The sequence below is a fragment of the Artibeus jamaicensis genome, unplaced genomic scaffold (genome assembly GCF_021234435.1).
Source record: "Artibeus jamaicensis isolate MK-2021 breed Jamaican fruit bat unplaced genomic scaffold, CSHL_Jam_final scaffold_1964, whole genome shotgun sequence".
Classification (NCBI taxonomy): Eukaryota; Metazoa; Chordata; class Mammalia; order Chiroptera; family Phyllostomidae; genus Artibeus; species Artibeus jamaicensis.
In genome coordinates, this window is record NW_026522030.1 from 38,856,396 (window position 1) to 38,872,816 (window position 16,421).

A 16,421-nucleotide genomic window follows, 5' to 3' on the forward strand; every position below is an offset into this window, starting at 1 on the left:
TTGTGGCTATTTAGGGCCTTTTTGGTTCCACATAAAAATTTTAAGTATTTGTTACAGATGTATGAAATATGCCATTGGTATTTTAATAAGAATTGTATTGAATCTGTATATTGTTTTGGGTAGTATAGACATTTTAATAATGTTAATTCTTCCAATCCATGAATAGGGTATATGCTGCCATTTATTTGTATCTTCCTCAATTTCTTTCTTTAGTGTTCTGTAGTTTTCCAAGTACAGGTCTTTTACCTCCTGGATTAAATTTATCCCTAGGTACTTTATTTTTTGTTGTTGTATTTGCTATAGTAAATGGGATTTTTTTTTTAGTTTCTTTTCCTGATTGTTTATTGATGACATTAAAAAATGCCATTGATGTCTGAATATTGACTTTGTAACCCACTAATTTGCCAAATTCACTTATTAGTTTGAATAGTTTTGTGGTGGAGTCTATGGGGTTTTCTCCTATGCATGCTATCGTGTTTTTCCTTTCTAATGACAGTTTTACTTTCTCCTTTCCAGTTTGGATACCTTTTATTTCTTCTTCTTGTCTGATTGCTGTGGCTAGGACCTGTAGTACTATATTGAATAAAAGTGTGAAAGCAGACACCCTTGTCTTATTCCTGATCTTAGGAAAAGGAAAATGCTCTTAGTTTTTGCCCATTGAGTATGATGTTTGCAGTAGGTATTTCATAGTTTGAGGTATGCTACCTCTATTCCCACTTTGCTAAGTGTTTTTATCATAAATGGGTGCTGGATTTTAATCAAAAGCTTTTTTTGCCTCTATTGATATGATCATGTGGTTTTTTTGTCTTTCATTTTGTTTATGTGATGTATCACATTTATTGATTTATGACTATTGTATCATCCTTGCATCCCTGGAATAAATCCTACTTGATCATAGTGTATGACATTTTTCATGTATTGCTGGATCTGATTTGCTAGTATTTTACTAAAGATTTTAGTGTCTATGTTCATCAGAGATATTGGCGTGCAATTTTCTTTCTTGTGTCTTTACCTGGTTTGGGGATTAGGATAATACTGGGCTCATAAAAAGAGTCTGGGAGTCTTTCCTCCTCCTGAATTTTTTTGGAATAGTTTGAGGATAGATGTTAATTTTTCTTTGAATGTTTGGTTGAAGACTTTTTTAACCCATTTGCCCATTTCATGGTAGGTGACTTATGAGCACACCTGCCCACACTGTGCTGAATGTTCAGCAGTTTTAGACCAAAATGGCATGACCCCCTTGCCGCACCCTCCCTATCTACCTGATATCACCCTCAGTAACTTTTTTTTTGTTTTCCTGGATGAAAAAAAGTCCTCAAAGGGAACTGTTTTGCCGATGTGGAAGAAGTGAAACAAAAAACAGGAGAAACACTAAAAAGCATCAAAATCAACAAATTCAAAAACTTTTTTGAGCAGTGGAAAAATTGTCCCCATATATGTATCACATCAAATGGAGAGTATTTTGAAGGTGAACAAAGTTTAAACACGTAAGAATAAATACACATTTTTAATAAATAAATTAGGAGGATTTTTTGAACTTCCTTTCCTATAAACAACATATATGAGAAAAATTTCTTTGGAAAGATGAAACATTATTTTTAAAAAGTCAAAGAGAAATGCTATTAATAAAAACATGATGTCAGAGGTGAAGAATTCCTTCAGTAAGCTCATCAGTAAACTGGCCACAGCTAAGAAAAACAACCAATGAGTTAAAGATATGTCAGTAAAGATTACCCAAATTCAAACACAAAAGGAAAAAAGTAAACAAAACCAAACAGTGGATAAAAGAGCTCTGAAACAACATATGGTCATAATTCATCTAACATATGTATAATTAAAGTCCCAGAGGAAGAGAAAAGGAATGGGGGGAAATATACTTGAAAAGATACTGGCTGAGAATTTTCTAAAATTAATGCAAGACACTAAACAAGAATCTGAGATATACCCAAGCACAGTTTAAAAAAAAATACACACACCTAGACATAGTATAATTTAACTGTTGAAAACAAAAGATAAAAAGAAAATGTTGAAGGCAACCAGAGGTGGAAGTTGGGAGAATTTCAAGAGAGAAGTAAGAATTAGAGTCCACTTTTTGGACACTAAGCAAGCCAGAAGACCATAAAGTGACACATTTAAAATACTGAGAGAAGAAATTATTTCTTTTTTAACATTTTAGGCATGATAATGTGTTTTATCATGCCTAAAAGTACTTTATGTACTTTTTTTCTCAATGGTCATTCTACTTAAAGATTCACTAGGGATCACTTCCAATAATCAGGAAGGAGGGCTTCCTCAGTGGGGGAGGCCAGAGATAAAGCAAGATTGACCATGAGCTGATGATGATTGCAGTTAACTGATGAGCACATGGAAATTCAATATGATATTTTCCCTACTCAGGCTTTTTAAAATAAAATGTCCATAACAGCAAATTTTTTAAAATAAATGGAAGTTAAAAACAAAAAAGAAGAAGAAATGGGCAGTTGAGGTAAGAGTATCATAACACATATTCTACCAAGTGTATTTCTTTCCTATTTATTTATTTGCCTCTAACTGTTCCTCCAGCCTTTGGTTCACAGTGGGCTTACAGATCTCCACACCGGAGTCACAGAGTGCTACAGCCACCCCTCCCAGGAACATCAATGCAACAAAGCCTACCAGTGCCAAAGCTCTCTTCTCCACACAGAGAGCACCGTCCCGAGTCCATCAGGTTTGAGAAGAATCTCCATCCAGCTGGGGTCTCATACACAGGGACCTTCATCGATTTGGCCACTCTGAAAAATGAAATCAGAGGCAACAGTCAATTCATATATCTCCTTTCTTTTCTGAGCACAAAAGAAAGTCTTTAGCATGTACTAATTACATAATTACATTTCAAAACATCCAGAACAATACTGACAGTTTTCAGGATGTCAGATCATAAGGTAGAGAATGATAAATAGCCTACTCCAATGGTTCTCACATTTGCTTTCCCCATAATATAGACTATATTAAGTTAATGTATAGAAGATTCTCACATTTATGTTTCCCTTCTATAAATGTGCTTTTATCTTTGTGGTAAGACCCCATTTGGAAATCTGAGAATCTAAATTAAGGTGGTATTTGGGTACAGACACTTTGAAATATTGTTTGAAAGTATCCTCTAAAGAGGAATGTGCACATATTCTATAAACCAGCAATTCTACTCCTAGAAGTTACTGATGACATGTAATGGACACTGTGGTGCACTGCTCAGCTTCACCCTCCCCACACACACACACACACACACACACTCTAGGAATGTTAGGACTAGAACGCTCATTCTCCCCATCCCCAGCTTCTAGGAATGTGGATGGATGACAGCTCACAGATGTGGCCCCCCTACTGTGAAAGAGAGCCGTCTCACTCAAAGTCATGGGCACTTCCCTGGTAAGTCCACATCCAGTGACTGGTGAATGAGGGACACGTAAAGGTCCAGCCTTCTTGCCTGTAACTGGCACACCTCTGTGGGCCATGTCAGTTCTAGAGCTCCCCGCGGGTTGGCTGAGACCCTTGTGTGACTGCCTTGAAGGCCACCTTCCCTCTGTGTCCCACCCTCCTTTCTCACTCCCCGTAGGTGTTGATCTTGGAGGCAACTCTGATCTTGATGGCAGGAAGAAATAAACTTCCTCTAAGCAAATCTCTCTCAAAGCTGCTTCTGGGAGAACACACTGTGTGACATTACTCAACAGAATGTGTAAAAGATTTTATCAAAATTATCATAGAATCCAAATTCATGACAACTGAAACAACCCAAATGTCCATCAAAGTAGAATGAACAAATAATTTGCAATACTGAGAGAACTATTACTACTTACAACACCTTAACGGAATCTCGCAAACACTGAGTAAAAGAAACCAATAACAAACAAATATATACTGTACTGTTTCATTTAGATACAGCTCGAAAATAACTAAAACTAATCAATGTTATCAAAATTCAGGCTCAAAGATCAAAGAAATCAACTGGTTTATTCAGGTCTTACGGAGGTAAAAGACAAAGCTGGGATGTGGACCCAAGTCTGCTCAGTCTCTTCTCACGGTTCTATTTCCCTACACTACGCTGCCTTGCAGATGTTTTAATGTGTCAAGAGGTACACAGATCTCAAAGCATGCTGGGGAATGATCTGGTACCACAGACACTGGCCTGGAGAGTTTTACCTTTCTCACTTGCAAGCACTCAAAAGAAAGACACCAAATGCCTGCCATGAGCAAGGCTTAGTTTTTTGAAGGCCCTAAGTGTAGAAGACGGCCATGGGGAGGAACCAGTGAGGGTGTCTTGGTGAAAACGAGGAAGGTGCCCTGCCTGGGTAGCTCAGTTGGTTAGAGCATTGCCTTGATATGCCACGGTTGTGGTTAGATCCCTGGTCAAAGTACATACAAGAATCAACTGATGAATGCGTAAAATAAGTGGAACAAGAAATGGGTGTTTCAATTCAATTAAAAATTTTTAAGAAGAAACAGAAAAAAGATGCACATAGGACAGAGAACACAATATAACAATTTCTTTCAATGTGGTCTGTGGCCAGCTAGAGGGGAAAAAATTTAGAAACTCTTGATACAGGTAAGTAAACACCTCCCTTTCCATAAAATGTATATATAATTAATGAGCTCAGGATCTTGAAAAAATATGGGCTAAGTGTCTTTTAAGTTTGCTTTGGAAAAAAAAAGCACCTTTTAAATGTTCAGGTATTATATCAAAGGGTCTGTTTTCTCTTTATTTCAGTGGTCTAAGAAGGATAGACAATTACACTTATATCCTGGCAGGAACAATGAAACAAATCCTCCCCAAACTGTAGAGCCAAGGTAAATTTTCAGAACCATTAACTTCATGGTCAGAAGTTCAAGGAAGGAGGAGTAATTCACACAGAAGCTTTCCTGCAGCAGCACATAGAGAACCCTGGGTCAAAATTAATTTAGCAAATATGAATGTATATGATTACCAAATAGAACATGAGCAGAGGTGAGCGCAGAGGTTGTGGAAATGGATGTGCTCTGGCCACAACATTCATGTAGATTCAAAGCCAAGTTGGCAGACCCGAAGGGAGGAGAAAGGATTTCCCCAGTTCCCACCCTTCCCAATTAATCGTTGTCAAGAGGTCATCAGGCTGAAGGATGAGGGTAGATTTTAAAGGACCGGATACTTTTATAATTATGAGCCACAGTTGGAGCTAAGCAACCTGAGAAAACAATGTGGGTAATTAAACTTCAGGATCCTGATCATAAGTTGATTATGTCCTAGAGTCTGGAAGGCATTTCCTCTCCCTTCTCCTGATGAACTCGGGATCCACCCCAAACAGCATTCAGCAGACACTGTTCTCCGTACTGGTTTTCAGCAGGAGGCACCTAGGAAGCCTCTGAAACCTGGCGATACAAAAGCTCAAAATAAAGCTGCTGGTGCTGAGGGGCTGCACCCCTCTCCCGGACTGCTGCCCCCCAGTTGTTGAGACAAACGCAAGAACTCACTTTCTAGGAAAGACAAAAGTATGAGAGAAAAGAAAGAAAATGGATTTGGGCCATGATTCTCCTGCAAGTGGGAGTGAACCCCAGTAGGGGAAAAGAAAAAAAAACCCTCCTCAGTATGGGTTTTAAAACTTCAAAACATGTGACTTCAGTTTGGAAATAGCCTAAACCTATTTTTCTAACAGTTTCTCCCATGATGTTCTCTACATGCTCCTGAAAACTGGTCCATCTCTTACATTTCAAGTATGCTCTTGCATTTTTTTAATTCAGGTCTGAGTCCTTCATGCTTTTCACTTTACCTGCATTAATCTTCTTTTCCAGTCTCTCTCAAAAGACTTCACATTGCCTCCAGACCAATCTGCGATGCCCTGCTGTTATGAAGCCAGTGATGCTAAGGCTGTGAAGTGGTCAACAAATCCTCCTTCCCTAGACTCCAGCTGGACTACACTTCCCAACCTCCCTCAGAGTTAGCTGTGCCCACCTGGTGGCGTTCTAGCCAATGAAACCCAAGTAAAAATGACTAATGCCCTTTCAGACCTGGCTACTAAAACTTTCTATCCTCCTTGTTTTCTCCTTCTGCCGGTTTCATGGGGACAAGTCCAGCAATCCTGAAGCTACATGTTGAAGATGGTAGACCCACAAGATACAAGAATCTGAATCTCTAAATTAATATTTCACGTAGAATGAATTACTAATCAAAAACACCCATTTTTAACTTTTGACGACTGAATTTTTAACTTTTGCTGTGTTTGATCCCTTATATATTTTGGGATTAGTTATGTAGCAGAAGCTCCATTCTCTGAACTAAGACGACCCTTGTCCTATCACTGCAATCAGTCCAAATAACCCTTCCTGGTCAGGCAAAAGCAGCCCAAGGCATTTAGGCTAGACAGCAAGAGGACTTCCCACCAGAAGGCTGGAAAAGCCCATGAAGGACTGTCTCTGAGAGGAGCCCTGCACAGCCCTCAGCATGGGGCCTGTCACATAGCTGGCGTCCCTGTGACAGCAGGGACTATCCCTGTGGGACACAGTTTCCCCTGGAAGAGGTTCTTCCTGGGCTTGGCAACGTTCTCTTCCCAGAAGGTCAGGCACCACCAGTCAGCAGCAACAGGTGCTTTCATTGATATTAAAAAGTGTGAATCAGCAAAAAACAAAAACATACAGTAACCCCTCCTGCCACTGTGCTTCCTCTAACATGGTACGTGCACGTCGTCCGTGCGTATGTTGCTCTCTCCCTTACACTTTGCTTCAACACGCAGACACCACCACCACCACCAATGTGCTGGAAGTTCTTTGAGGTAGAGACTACCTCTATTATGCCTTTACAGCCAGTCCCCATCTAGGGTAAGATAGCACCTACCAGACATGCCCTCCATAAATTCTGTATGATTTCAGTTGACTAATATCTATTATTCAAGGTGTGCTATTGGATAGCAAAAGAGAAAATATCTACTTTTCAGTCTCCTTCCTTGTGGTATTCTAAATATACAATTAAGTCATGTCTGCATGTTTTGCTTAAATTAGGCATTTTAAGCAAAGAGAATTTCTCTAGGTAGTGATGTCATCAAGATGAAACAAATACATTTCTAGAAAATAAGAGGTTAAAGAATTACAGAGTGACCAAATGAGAATCAAAGGTTTGAGGAATAGAATTTTTTAAAGCTTGCAAGTAAACAACAACTGCTTATATCGAGTACACAAGGCATAATACCCAGCTGCTCTTGGAATCCAGGATAGATGGATAAAGAAGGTGTGGTACTATGTATCTACAATGGAATATTATTCGGCCATAAAAAAGGAAATTCTGCCATTTTCGACAACATGGATGAGCCCAGAAGGTATTCTGCTAAGTGAAATAAGACAGGTAGAGAAAGACAATACCACATGGTATCACTTATATCTGGAGTCTTAAAAAAGTAATAAAGTCCAACTCATGGAATCAGAGAGTAGAACCGTGGTCGCCAGGGGCTTGGGTGTAGGGGAAATGGGAAGACGTTTGTCAAAGGGAACAAACTGTTAGTTATCAGATGAATAAGTTTGGAGGACCTAATGTCCAGCATGGTGACTATAGTTTATAATATGTATTATATACGTGAGATTTGCTGCAAGTAGCAGTCTCACCAAAAACAAAAAAGAGTAACCATGTGAGGTGCTGACTGTGTTAATTAACTTGATTGTGGTGATCATTTCACAACATATTCAAATATCAAATCGTCATGTCATACGTTTTAAATATATTACAATTTTATTTGTCAATTACACCTCGATGAAGATAAAAACTGGCCAGTCCTTGGTGACAGGGGTCAGGCCAGGGAGGGAGGAGGACGGGAGGGAGGGGTGGTTGGAATGGGGATCCCGGGAGCATCAGGCGTGCTGCTCTGTTTCTTGATCTAGCTCAGGGGTGTCAAACTCCTTTTCACCAGGGGCTACATCAGCCTTGTGGTCGCCTTCAAAGGGCCAAATGTAATTTTAGGATTGTATAAATGTAACTGCTCCTTAACAGTTAAGTGAGAGCTTGGTGCTGCTGCCGGGTAGAAACAAGGTGCTGGGCTGGGTAAAACAAGGTAGAGGGCTGGATTTGGCCCTCGGGCCTTGTGTTTGCCACCTGTGATCTTGATGGGAGTTACGTGGGTATGTTCACTTTGTGAAAAGTCTTTGAGCAATGTATGAGCCGTATCTTTTCTTTACATACATTATGCTTCAATTAAATATTTATATAAAAGAAAAAAAGGCCTCCGTGGTGTTCAAGACTAAGTACATATTTGAATTAGTCACGTTTATATAATTTCAAGACATAACCTACTAAAAATGGAGTTTGTAGCATTCTGGATGTGCTGGTTAATGCCTAGCAGACAGTTAGCAAAACTAGCCTCAGATTCATCCTCCAGGAGGTTCCTGTCGGTGAGTTCACTCCCAGATCCCTTCTCTGCTGTCTGGCACTGCCAGCTGGAGCAGCTGAGAGGCAAACAGCTTGTGTGAGTTTGCATTTTAGAAGCATTTCTAAGGCATCCTACGCAAATCACAAACAAGCATTAGGCAGAGTTCAGTCAGGCCTCCTCTTCTAAAAGCAATTTTAAAGTATCCTCTTAAACTCATCTTTGGGGCGGAGCAACTCACACTTTCAGGTAAAATAAACATAAAACATGAGGCTGTCATCATAAGATGACCACAAAAGCGTTACAGCCTTGGATATAAACTTTCACAGAGAGCTGCTTCTTTGTAGGGCCTGCAGCATCTCAGCCTGGTCTAAACCTCGAAACTCACATTTTAAATGACACCTTCCTTGCCTGCCTTATCAGGGAGGTCATGAGACTCAAATGTGATCGTAGATAATTAAAAGAAAGTGCTCTAACAACTGCAAAATTCCTAGAGTTTACAACATTTCCACCGTTCTTGATATTTAACACAAAGGAACAAGAACATATCATCTAAAGAATGTTTACCAAGTAAAGCTACAGGTAACTAACTGCATGTTTCATGTTCCCTCCAAACTTCTTGATTTTGGCCAGTTGTAAAACAAACAAAGGGGAACCCCCAGACCCAGGGGCCTTTGCTGCCTTATCTGGAGGCTTCTGTAGTTTTATTTTAGGGCAGGTGCTATTGGGGGAAATAGGAGCCTTCCCAGTGAGATCTTAATTCTCCTAGGAAATATAAGGCAGGCATATATCTGAGGATCTTGAATTTACATAAAAGAAAAATTGTGGCTTTGGGAAATGACCAAAGAGCTAAGAGAAAAGTATACAAAACTGAAACAATCACAGGTTCACTCTCTTAAGCTAGTAAATAACCTGTAACCCTATGCCTGGGAATTGACAAGTATTTGTGTTTGCAAGCTTGATGCCTGAGTACTGTGATGTAAACCGTTCCTGCTTCTCATTATTTTCAAAGAAGAGCTGGTGAGGAGCTGGGGCTGGCAAACTTGAAGCCCTTCGTGTTCCAGCCAAGCGGCAAAAGCAAACAACTGTCAGCTGCCAATGACATTGCTCCCAGAATAACAAAATGTACACCGTCTTCTTGTCCTTTGTTTCGCTTTGAAGTTTTGGTTATGTAGACACTGTATTGAAGCTTTTAAAAAGCCTATATGACACTCTTGGAAAATTTAGAATCAAATCATTTACTCCTCTAGGCAACAAGGAGTAAGAACTCTCAGGAGAGTGCTAACCCAGGAGGTAACATCTCACTAAAGAAAGCTTCTTCTCATTCTTAAAGCTGGTCCTCAGTTTTTCCCTTCTGGATTCAATTAACATCTTTTCCTGGGTGGGGATATAGAACTCGCATTGATCCTAGGTCATAAAACGGGACATCTGAGCACTGGACATTAACTAAAACACAGCGACTACCAATGGACACTCATTCTAAACAAGAAACGAAGCTCCGAGAGAACACTGGTGTCCGCTCCACAGGCCACATCGCCATTCTACGGGTAAGACGTTAAGCAGAGGCGAACACTGGAATATCACGGCACTGCCAGTTCTCAGAGAGCAAACAGCTGTGTCTTGCTCAGGGGTCTCACATTCAACAGAGCACTGGCAATGCGTCCCCAGGAGTGAACAGAAGTAAGATTTTGAGGAGAAAAAAGAAGAAGGAGCAGGGTGTGCCATAAATTGGGTCAAAACATAAGGAAAAGACTGATAAATTTAATCCCGTTGAAATTTGTCAAAATATCTATTTTGTCAAAAGCACCAAAGAATGGGGCTAAGCTATAGATTGCAATAAGCTATTTGCAATGCAAAACAGCTGTAAAATCAGTATCCGACCTAAATAAAGAAGTCCTGTAAATCAGGATGAAACACCCAAATGACCTAAGCAATTCACAGAAGAGGGAGATTAACTGGCCAATATAAAAATACAGAGTAATCAGAAAATAGGTAATGTCACACCCATCACTTAAAAAAAAAAAGAAAATTGAATAATTCCACATATTGGTGGCAAATCAGAAATCCAAAGATCGACGGCAGTTTGTAAATCAGCGCCCTCACTTAACAGGGAAATTTAAGAATTCCCTGGAGAGCTGATCATGCCGTGTGACGCCCAACACCCTCACTCAGTACCTGTCCTAGGGAGACGGGGACTCGTGCACAAGGAGACGTGGTTCAGGGATGTCAGTACAGCACTACTGGTGAGAGAGGAAAAGAGTAAAACCGGAAGCAACCAAACTGTTTTTCAGTAGCGGAGCAGACCAGCTGTGGCTTATTTACACAGTGGCAAATAAACAACCATGGTTGTAGGGTTCCAGAGTATGGAAGGCAAAAGAGCCACAAGGAGGAAATTAAGTGTGCACTTTGGTCTGGCAGGATTTTCTTAGATCTCTGCTATTCCAATTCCTGTTTCTCCCTCAGTAATTCAATTTGAAAACCCCTGGGGATATGATTCCTGCTCTGTAATAATAAGTTTCAGATATTTGCAACTCTGAAGAATGAGTAGGACCAAATGACTAAAATGATGAGATGCGACACCATTTGGTTCAGAGAACCAGCCAGAACCAGCTGTGCCTCTGAAGGTGGAAGGCAGGTCTGGGCCCACTAGCTGTGGCCAGTTATAATTAATTGGCCTGCACAATTCCCAAGAATCCTAGTCAGTGCTTTCTACTTGCATGGATAGGACTCAAAACCTTTCTTCTCTTTTCATTAAGAGATGGTGCTTGTGTTCTGTGTACTCTAAGTACTCTCCCCTTCCACTTCTCCTGCTAAACTGTCCGCCAACATTATAGAAAAGAATTCACCGATGCATATGATTCTTAACTGAGACTTATTTGTTTCAGATATTTGCAGCTCCCTTAGAGACTTATTTATTTTCAGCTCCCTTAGGGAGTTCCTGGTTCTTCGACAAGAGGGAGATGAAGAATCTTTAGGCCAAAGCACTCAAGCCTCCAGGCGGAGTCACCTGAGCAGAGACACATGCAGATCTTTATGTTGCCAAGGGTTCCCTCTGGGGATGTAAGAGGCAGGCACCCAGGCTGGATTTGGAGTACCAGGGGTCCTTCTGCCTGACCTTTCACCTCACCAGAGAGCTCAGAGCTGTGTCCCTGATGGATGACCCAGGTTGCTAGTTCCTGGGAAGCCAGATCAAGACATCAGGCAGCTGGGTGGGCTCTCCACACAGCCTCTGAGAAAACAGGTGTTCATCACGGGAAACAGAGGCCCATCTGAAAGATACCACATTCAAGACTGCACTTACACTTCCAGGATTTCCACTCACTACCCAAGATGGGCTTTAATTTTACTGATAGATATAAGGTAAAGTCATGCCATATTAATTCTGCTCTAACATTAATTTATCTTTCAAAAAATACTTCAGCTTAATAAGATATAGTTATGAAGAAAGAAACTAAAATTGATGTCCTTTAGTGAGAAATGGTTTTACAGCAGAAGGTAAAGCCCAGCTCTTTCACCTGCAAAATGGAATAACAATGAATCTGCTTACTGATGGGCAGATGCCTGGGAAGCCCCAAACACCCAGAGGGATGCACAGACATTAGCAAAGGTATTAGCTGGTTACCTCTCCGGCTGCTTTCTGCCTCCTCTCTTAGCCTCCTGCTGAAGCAAACCACTGTTTTGATGGTCTCCTTAAAGCACCAAGCAGCTCAGATCCTTGCACATATAGTTCACTTAGGTGGGGATGCTCTTTGTATCAGTTAAGGGTCCCAACAGGAAGAGATGAAACACTCAAACCGAGCAATCTGAGAGTTTAGTACAGGCACTACTGACACAGGTGTGGACAGTGGAGCGAGAGAGCACCTGTGTACAGAGTACAGTGCAACAGGGCAAGTAACACCAGGGCTGGCATTATCCCACCCCAAATGCATTCCCGACACCCAGGAACAGAGCTGGGCAGAGAGAGCTGCCTGGCAGGAGCCATGACCTCCCGAAGAGGCATGTGGCCAGCCCATGGAAACCCTACAGCAAGAGAAATAAATTCCTGAACACATTCCCCTCCCTCTGCCTGATAGCCGCTGTGCTCCCAGTTGTCCGACCCAACTGAAATCTGAAGGAAGATGAGCCAGTGCACAGAGGTCAGCCAGCCCGCGGAACAGCGAGCAGAGAGGGGATAGAAAGAGGGTCTTGGGAGCAAAGGGAAGACACCCAGCATGCTCTTCACTCTCCAGACTCCCGCTGCTTCCTGACTTGGCAGGTCACTCTGCCCAGTCCCTTCTCCGTGCTGCCACTACAAACCCCACTAGTCACACACTCAGCACAGGACATGGCACTGATGTTGGGACACTTGACTCCCTCTAATCTGTGTGCCTCTGGAGGGCAAGGGCTCAGCCTGGCAAGAGCCAGTGCTTGGAGATACTTGTTAATGCTATGCAAGCATCTCAGGTCTATCAAAACACAGGCTCCCCCTACAGGTATAAAATGTAATTTAGATTCCAAAACTAAATCCTTCAAATACGAGTGGGAGCAAGTACGTGAGACCATTGAAAGTTCAGGATAAAATTAAGTTATGGTGGACGGATTTCCAAATGGAATTATACAAAGGATTGGCTGAAAAGATTGACAGCCTTACTTCTAACTAAGGGTATGTTAGTCTACCAACAGGGCTAAAAGTTTACTGTGAACAAGTAGATTATGTTAAAACGGACCTCTCTTTACCTTTGTGGGATTTCTCAGAACTAAATGCTCATTTCACTGTAGAACTTAAAGGAGGGGGTAGAAACATTGCTCCCATTGACCGGGGCACCTGACAGGGCTGACGTTTCCCTTAGCACACAGAATATACGGGTTAAGGTGAACTGAGAAGTATATTCTATATATGATCATGGCAGGGTGTACTTCAAAGGAATTTACTCCCATTGGACACCTTTCAAGAGCAAAGGAGAAGGAATGGGTCAAATACTCTTAAGTCACGTCAGGATTCCCAGCAAGGTGTCTTTCCCAGAGAGGCCTGAGGGATGAGAAGTTGGAAGAGCACCCCAGGGAAGCAATAGTACCCCTCCTCCAAGTCCTGGCTTGCAAGAAGCTCTGAGTGCAGCAGAGGGGGCAGCCCAGGCTCAGGGTCTGCTCCTGGCCCGGCCCTTCAGGGATGTCCAGGGACGTGACTGGTGGCTGTGGTTGATGACAGGGCTCTTCGGTGCCTGAGTCAGGCTCTCTTCCCCTGAGGAGTCTGGTCCTGGAGTCCGGGCCCCAGGGAAGCAGGAAGGGAAGAGGAAGGAAGTGGAAAAAGCAGCTGTTTGCATTCAGGGTGACCTGTGCGGCCCCGGCCCCAGCCGAGACAGACTCTCAGAGGGCCTAGAAGGCTCTGGGGCACGGGAACCAAAATAGGTTGGTGAGAACACACAGTTCCTGCAATTAATTGGAGAAGCAGAGACTCCCCAGGGAAACGAGTCCACTCAACTGCCCTGTCCCCCTTCTCAGAGACTGCGAAGCGAGGGAACATCATCTGTGTGGATCCGTTCCACGCGGAGGCTGCTGCTGGGCCTAAGTGGGAGCTTAGGGGAAACGTCATCACAGAGATGATGCGACGGCTTCTGGGCTCTCAGAACCGCCGCAGGGGCACAGTCCTGCGAGAGAAACAATTCTCTTTAGGTCAAGATCCCGTGTTCTGCAGTGAACGATGATACAGGCGCACCACTCTCTACCTCAGCCCAAGGGGGCCGCCCACGCCTTGTGCTAGGGGTGCACCCTCTGCGGGACCCAATACCGCTGTGGAAACGTGTTGAAACGTTTCCCACACCACCTTTCCTAGGGGGAAAAACACGCACATTAATGTCTTCTGCTGAGACACTGTCATAATAGTAACTATTCAAAAATAGGTGTCTTCAACGTCAGCGTTGTCGCCTTGAATGTGGCTCCCTCACACAGTGCGTGTCCCGTGCAACTGGGTGCGAGGACTCAGCGGACCTTGCCTCACCTGGATTCCGCCAGAGAAGAAGCTGCCACTCTCAAGCTCCTTAAGTACTTTCCTGGTGTAGCAGGGGCTAAACCACACCCTCCCCTGTGGGTAGATGACTGATCGTGGACCCAACAGCTTTTCTCCGTCTCGGAACTGTCGAAGACACAGCTTTGAGCAACACATTTTCTCTTTCTCCAACCACACGCCCTGCCCAGCAGCATGTGGTGGTGACTTCAGGAGTGCGGGTGGGTGTGGGAGACCCCACCCTGGGTCATACCAAACAGATTAGAGTACATCCAAATCTCACTCAAAAATCTAAGTTTTGCTCTGAAGGAATGTTGAAAGAATTTTTATAATTTAGCTTTTGAAATAATGAAGCTACAAGTCACTCATTTAATTGACCATAGGCAATGATTTCTCATTGATCATGTACACTCAGGAATTCTTTCAAAATGAGAAAATATATTCTACTCATTATTTTCCAGTGTTATGACGGCTTCTTGGGTACTAAATTTAATAAAGGAACAATATGTAGCATTTTATACACACTAAACTAGATAATCATGTTTATTTGGCTTTTTTTTTTTTTTTCATTTTGGAGCTAATGATTTTTTTTCAGGTCTCTAATTTTAAAGCCTTCAATATCAAAGGCCCTAAGCAATCCACCGAGGGCACCAGTGAGGGATGACATGGCCCTGGTATATGGGGACGGGGTGCGGGGGGTGGGAGTGGGAGGGAGCAGGGGGGCGTGTATAACTCATGTCAGAACTGTAGGTGGTTCCCTGCACAGTTAGGTTTCGGGAAGAAAGCTGCACCCTCTCCTCCACTCCGTCCTCACAGCATTCCTCACATACGATATTGTTCAGAAGGTCCTACAACTTTATTTCCAGGCATCCCACTCCAGGATCCTCCCAGCCAGCTCACATTTTCTCTGCCAAGAGCCCCCAGTTAATTGTGCCCACCTGGAATACCAGACATGAACACATGCGACCCTAGCACACTAGCCAGGCGCCAGGCTATTGACATCGCTCCGGAAATCTCAAACCAGTGTCCAAGGTTCACAAAAAGAAATGGTCATTCACTTATCACAGATTTGGGGTCCCCCCATGATACCAAATGTGCACATTCAATCCAAATAAAAGTAGCAAAACAACTCCATGGGATGAAACTTTTATAGCCTCACCATTAAGAGGACATCTGTGGAGTCCCCAGATAGTGTCCTTCAAGGTCGAACCTAGCGTACAAGATTGGACAGGTTTCCCTCTGCTTTTATCTAGTTTGTGGTGCTTAACTGCTCAGCTTCTCAGAGGAGGCTGGTGCTTGCCACGCTTTCTTCATAACATCCATTATATGAGGTACTTATTACACATGCAAATTTCTAACCCTTCTGATAGAATATCTTCAATAGTAGGTTTGGAAAGCCCGAGTGTCCATACTTATAGAAAAATAGTGCTTCTTATTTCTAGCAGATTCTCACTTCTGGGGGGGGTTATTAAGAACACTGAGTTAAGACAAACTACACACAAATGACAGTGATCACAACCTACGCAACAGTGCGATACACACACATACAAAAATCTATACATCTGTTAGTTTAACCTCTCCTGCAGGTCAAATGTGGCTGAAGAAGGTGGGATTCAAAGACAGAAATGGGTATAGGATTAGCTGCAAAGGGAGGAGACAGCTTATGTACCTACAAACAGAAACTCCTCCTCCCCCTTGAGACCCGCTGCACTTTTCCCTGTTCTCCACTTTGAATGTGAACCTAGCACCTCCTTCCTCTCTGCTCTTGGGTGCGCTAGCTCTAGGGGTGTGTCTGCTCTTGTGGGAGGGAGTAGGGATGCAGTGGGATGGGACTGACATTTGGCGAGCACCTAGCTGGTCCCAGGCACTGTGCGTGGTGCTCCCACACATTCACGCACTGACCCCCCTCATACTCTATTGCTTGTCACCCATGCAGAGAAAGTGCTTCAGCCCAGACATCCTGTTGCAGGAGTGGTCTGTGCTGATGGAGCCACGGCTAGAATGCCCACCAGGTGGACAGAGCCACACGGTCCCTGAGGGAGCACCAGGGTCACCATTTCACTTTCTCATGGCAATGAGGAGACCTC

At 42.9% G+C, this 16,421-nt stretch overlaps 1 protein-coding gene across 1 annotated transcript in view; it reads right to left on the bottom strand.

Annotated features, from left to right (window-relative positions):
* The window catches only part of PGM5 (phosphoglucomutase 5), a 170,770-nt gene that overhangs the window by 64,995 nt on the left and 89,354 nt on the right, over window positions 1-16,421 (bottom strand). The window contains exon 7 of the mRNA XM_037165571.2: window positions 2,656-2,771. Coding sequence (XP_037021466.1) covers window positions 2,656-2,771 — 116 coding nt within the window. The remainder of the gene's footprint in view (window positions 1-2,655; window positions 2,772-16,421) is intronic.